We start from the raw sequence: 4,714 nt of genomic DNA on the forward strand, positions 1-4,714 counted from the left end.
GCGTTGCTATTGGGTTGCTGTTAATTTTGGCCTGGCTCGCACCTCGGCCTCCTCCACCTGCAGGGCCATGGCTACAGGGCTGAGGTCTGCAGGGTGTTTTCTGCAGCCCAACAGCCTGACCACCAGCGTGCTCAGACTAGCCTGCAGGTCACCCAGAGACGTGTCCAGGACCCCCATGATATCCTCCCAAGGTTTAATTTGAGGTTACACACAATTAAACAATGTGAACAGTGAACAGTGTGGCACTCTTTGACAAATAATTCAAGCAATAGTAATATGTTTTCTCTTACCAGAACCATTTTTGTAGTGTTCTGGCATGACAATGACATTGTAAAACTGCTCACACAAAAGTTCAAATATCAGACACATTTCAAATCCGATTGGATGTACAGTGTATTCGGGAAAGTATTCAGACGCCTTCACGTTTTCCACATATTTTTTTTCCTCCATCAATCTACGCACAATACCCCATAATGACAAAGCAAAAACAGATTTCAGAAATGTTTGCAAATGTATACAAAATTAAAAACAGAAATATCACATTTACATAAGTATGCATACCCGGTACTCAGTACTTTGTTTAAGCACCTTTGGCAGCGACTACAGCTTAGAATCTTCTTGGGTATGAGGCTTCAAGCTTGGCACACCTGTCAGGTTGGATGAGGAGCGTCGCTGCACAACTAGATTAGTATTTTGAAAATAAATACATGAAATATACCGTTTTGAACATTTCTTAACAGCAGTAGTCTTAAGGCAGCCAGTCCACTATCAATGTATTTCCTTTGAGAATTGCCCGTTTTTATTCAACAACTACAGAGTGTCATGAACTTAACGTCCATGGTTGGATGATGTCCTTTGCTTTATGGGAATATTCACTATTGCCAGCAGGCAGAAGATGTTGCTGTATCATCATCCTAAACAGAGCCAGAGATGCGCAGTTTAGAATACCTGACTTGAGATTTATAATTCTTTAGGAGTGTGATATCAAGGAAGGGAGGAGGGTACTTAGATGACTGAGATCAGGTGGAGACCTACACTCCTAGGAAAAAAGGTGGTATTTAGTACCTAAACGGGTTCTTTGGCTTTCTCAATAGAATAACCTTTTGAATAACCCTTTTTGGTTTTAGGTAGAACCCTTTTGGTTCCAGGTAGAACTCTTGAATTCCATGTAGAACCCTTCCCACAGAGGGTTCTACATGGAACCCAAAATAGTTCTACCTGGAACCAAAAAGGGTTCTCCTATTTTTTCTAAGAGTGTATCCCAGACTCATCCTCCCTTCCTGCTATTCTAATCTAACTATAATTGGTTGGAGGTTGAGGATAATCTCCTAAAGTACTTGAGTTATTCTGCTTCAATCCCCAGTATCCTGAGGGCTTTCGGGAAAAGGAAATTTAATGATGAATGAAGTGCTTACTCACCCAAATAAACTCAGCCCTCTTCTCGCTCTACCCCCGCTCTCATCTCCCCTACTGTGACCTCCACACATCAGACCAGACATGAATTATTCCTCTGTCTCCATGGGCTCCACACAACAAACACGTTAGAGCTTCAGTAAGTACTCTGTTATAATTTAGATGTTTTTTTTCTGCTATCACATTTTCACAGACTTGCACTGAACTGAATAGTAAAAGTTAGCGCTCCAGGGCAAGGTTCTCACCTGTAAGAACAGTTCCTGAGGTCAATCAGCTAAATGAGTCTAATCTACAGGTATGAGGGTTTTCTCCCCTCTTCCATGTCGATTGCTATGAACAAAGGAGCAGTCTCAATCCCCAATCAGGCTAATGGTCTGTAGTTGATTGGTGACTGGGCTGATGGGGCTGATGGGTGAGATAGAGTAGACAGGCCTAAGGGGGATCAGACAGGAGCCTGACTCTCTGGCAGGAGCTAGAGACATGGTGGTTACTAAGGCCTTAAATGGCTCCTGATTGACATGAGATGCTGGGATAAATAGCTGGGAGTTCCTCCCTGGGATCCACTATCAGGTGATTTGGCTGTCAGAGACATCACAGCTACTGGAGTTACTGTAGCTCCTGATTCAGAGGTTCAGTAGCGGCAGTTTTCTGCAGTGAGACCAGTTGTGAGCCCAGATGACCCAGAGGAGAGGTACTCAGTGGTGAGTTATAACACTTTAGTTAGATCAGTACTCTGTATGAAGTTAGGGTCAGGAATCACTGAGATCTCTGGAATATTTAATGTTTTAGTTTTTAGTTTCATCAACAATCTATGTTTTCTTCATTTGATTGTTTTCATTAAAATGCCAACAATAAAGTCTAAAAATACTAATGACATTAACTTGCCATACTCTAACTCTTTGAAGACTTTGCTAAAAGTGAGATAGAGAAAGAGCGTAATATGTTAGGCATTAGAGATAACCATGTGATGTGTGGTGTCTGTGTGGAGGTGGTGTGCTGTGCTGCTGTGCTGTACAGGGCTGTGGTCATGGCTTCACCCAGAGACACTGAGCCAGGCTTCAGCCGTCAACCTGCGGCGCTTCATTGGCTGTGCCGTCCGGGAGTTCACCTTCCTGGCCAGGAAACCAGGCTGTGGAGGGCTGCACATCACCACCGACGCCTGCTGGGGACGCTGTGAGACCTGGGAGGTGAGGGCAGAGAGAGGGAGAGAGTCCTACCAGTCAGACTGGAGAGAAGTGTTTAGAAATCAGTAGATGTTAACAAAATTAATCAAGTGGAAAATATAACAGTAACTAAACTATGACGATTATTGAAGAAAAATGCATCACTGTAGCATGGCTAAAAGCTAAATCCACCCCTGACATAATAACGTAATAAGTCAGTAATAAAGTACTTTATTATAAAGTCATAATTGTGGAACTTGTTGAAATAAATTAACAGATGTTAATGTAAATTAACCTTGGTTCTGTGTGTCTTCTCAGAAGCCTGTCCTGGACCCTCCCTACATAGAGTCATACCAGCGTGTGTGTACCTACAACGAGACCCGCCTGGTGACGGTGCGGCTGCCTAACTGCTCAGCCAACGTGGACCCCATGTACACCTACCCTGTAGCCCTGAGGTGTGACTGTGGAGTGTGCCTGACCAGTACCACTGAGTGCATCACCTCTGTCTGACTGCAGCACCATCACTGGCACTGGACAGGGAGAGCAGCAGCGCTGGACGTTTACTCTATGGAGAGAATGGAAATCCCCTTTCTATTTCAAGTCATTATACAACTTGGAAAAACTTGAAACATGTTAATAAATAATGTCATCTGAATCTGAATACTTTATTTAAATTAGATATAGATCACTCAGCTCTCTGCAGTAAAAAAGATGAGAAGAAAGAATAGTCAAGACATTCAGAGCATAGTGGTTGATAATGAACTTAAAATCATTCATAAAGAGCATATAAACATGTTTTTCTAAGCCTTATGAATATGCATAACAAGGAGTATTATATAATATCTGCGTACTCAACTGTCACTAAGGTGCTTCAGGGCTGTTGGAGCTCTCATGCTTCAGGCATCTTCATTGTCAGGTGGGGTTAGGGAGACTGTGGAGCACTCCCTAGACACTGTCACACACACACACACACACTCGCTCACTCTGTCACACGCATGCAAAGACGCACGCACGCACGCACACAAACACACAGACACATACACGGGCACACACACGCGCGCACACACACACGCACACACCTACACACGCACACACACGCACACACACACGCGCGCGCGCGCACACATACACCCTATGGTGTCAGTGGTGTCATACTCCCTTATGGTTCATCACAAAATATTCAAGCCTGGAACATCACCCCCTCCCCCCAGATATTAATCGTACAATCTCCCTGTGATTCATGCTTTTGGGGTTTTCATGTTGTGGCACCAGGATCATTCAAAAGGTCACATTCAGGGGTCAACAGAGTTCCACCATCTTAGGATGGGAGACGTTACGGAGAGGGAATGAAGAGATATCTGTTAAATATGGAAAAGCAACCAACTGTTCTTCCAACTTCAGCTCCTGTTTGACTACTCCTGACATCAGTAAAACCGGACAAAGTTGCCTTACTTAAAAAATACATAGTGCAAACACGTTCGACCCAGTACACCTAACTTGGAGCAGTGACCAGACCTGGTAATAGCTCCTGGCATGAGGACTGAGGGTGCCACACTGCAACATCCTAATGGAAAAAGAGGTGGCAGAAACTGAGAGAAAGGTACAGATGATGATAATGATGATGATAAGGATGATGATGAAGATGACAACCTGGTCCTTCAGACCTCAGTCACAACAGTGAACCCCTCTGTCACACCTGCTGAGAGCATCCATGATGAAACCACTGAAACACACAAGTTGTACGATTTTCACTCAAAAGGAAAATTCTAACCAAAAACATAAACATTGTTACCCTAAGCAGACAACATGCTGAACCCAAATCCACCTTTAACTGACTGCTGTGAAAGAATGACCACATAATGTAGCTGGTGGTTTTACTGGAAAATCTATAGTGGTCCATATTGAGTGTAAGGGGATCCTGGTGTCTTGGTTTGTCGATCTAAGAAGTCTGATAATCAATGTCCTTATACGAGAGTATGCCAAAGAGAAGAAACCCGGCTCAGTTTTTAAGAGCACTTAACCAAGGGTATAAGGGTTGAATTCTGTGGCCAAAATCGACAACGAAAAATAGGAATAGTCATAACGTCTTACATTTTCACACTCCCAGGAGTGATCAAGTCAATGAGTTTATAAAGCTT

The 4,714-nt window shown here is 43.5% G+C and overlaps 1 protein-coding gene across 1 annotated transcript; it reads left to right on the plus strand.

Moving 5' to 3' along the window:
* The first annotated feature begins 1,968 nt into the window (after positions 1 to 1,968).
* On the plus strand, positions 1,969 to 3,215 carry LOC111963038 (glycoprotein hormone beta-5-like). The gene is made up of 3 exons (XM_023986259.1): positions 1,969 to 2,114; positions 2,402 to 2,600; positions 2,895 to 3,215. The coding sequence occupies exons 1-3, from the start codon at positions 2,089 to 2,091 to the stop codon at positions 3,084 to 3,086; spliced, it is 417 nt and encodes a 138-aa protein (XP_023842027.1). The 5' UTR covers positions 1,969 to 2,088; the 3' UTR covers positions 3,087 to 3,215.
* The last annotated feature ends 1,499 nt before the right edge of the window (positions 3,216 to 4,714 follow it).

Source organism: Salvelinus sp. IW2-2015, linkage group LG4q.2, assembly GCF_002910315.2.
Source record: "Salvelinus sp. IW2-2015 linkage group LG4q.2, ASM291031v2, whole genome shotgun sequence".
Classification (NCBI taxonomy): domain Eukaryota; kingdom Metazoa; phylum Chordata; class Actinopteri; order Salmoniformes; family Salmonidae; genus Salvelinus; species Salvelinus sp. IW2-2015.

What these genes read in the sequence shown, in the direction of transcription:
- LOC111963038 (XM_023986259.1), top strand. Translation starts at nt 2,089, where the DNA reads ATGACCCAGAGGAGAGGTACTCAGTG. An exon ending in CAGAGGAGAGGTACTCAGTG is followed by an intron (nt 2,115 to 2,401) that starts GTGAGTTATAAC and finishes GTCTGTGTGGAG; the next exon opens with GTGGTGTGCTGTGCTGCTGT. An exon ending in GACGCTGTGAGACCTGGGAG is followed by an intron (nt 2,601 to 2,894) that starts GTGAGGGCAGAG and finishes GTGTCTTCTCAG; the next exon opens with AAGCCTGTCCTGGACCCTCC.